This window comes from Penaeus monodon, chromosome 24, assembly GCF_015228065.2.
Source record: "Penaeus monodon isolate SGIC_2016 chromosome 24, NSTDA_Pmon_1, whole genome shotgun sequence".
NCBI lineage: Eukaryota > Metazoa > Arthropoda > Malacostraca > Decapoda > Penaeidae > Penaeus > Penaeus monodon.
Genome location: NC_051409.1, coordinates 13,027,875 through 13,028,168, shown reverse-complemented (window position 1 = coordinate 13,028,168; position 294 = coordinate 13,027,875). Strand labels below are relative to the sequence as shown.

Below are 294 nucleotides of genomic sequence, written 5' to 3'. Positions count from 1 at the left end.
TTATATTGGGGAATGTTATTAATATTTGCATTAACATTCTCAACAGGTTGGACCAACAACAGATCTGCTTAGAGAACAAATTGCAGCTCACCAAAGTCTTCAAGAAGACCTGGAAAGTGAACAAGCTAACATCAACTCCCTCTCCAACATGGTGGTGGTTGTTGATGAGAGTAGCTCAGACAGTGGTGAGGGTAGTATATTATGCTATACTTTATCTTGTTGTTTCTAATAATGGACTTGGTTTAATGTTAGTGGTATAGTAAATTTAACCTCTGTATGTTTCTAATAGTATTA

The 294-nt window shown here is 35.7% G+C and overlaps 1 protein-coding gene across 1 annotated transcript in view; it reads left to right on the top strand.

Moving 5' to 3' along the window:
- The window catches only part of LOC119588859 (dystrophin-like), a 6,421-nt gene that overhangs the window by 4,309 nt on the left and 1,818 nt on the right, over positions 1–294 (top strand). The window contains exon 3 of the mRNA XM_037937498.1: positions 47–185. Within this exon, the coding sequence (XP_037793426.1) occupies positions 47–185 (139 nt within the window). The remainder of the gene's footprint in view (positions 1–46; positions 186–294) is intronic.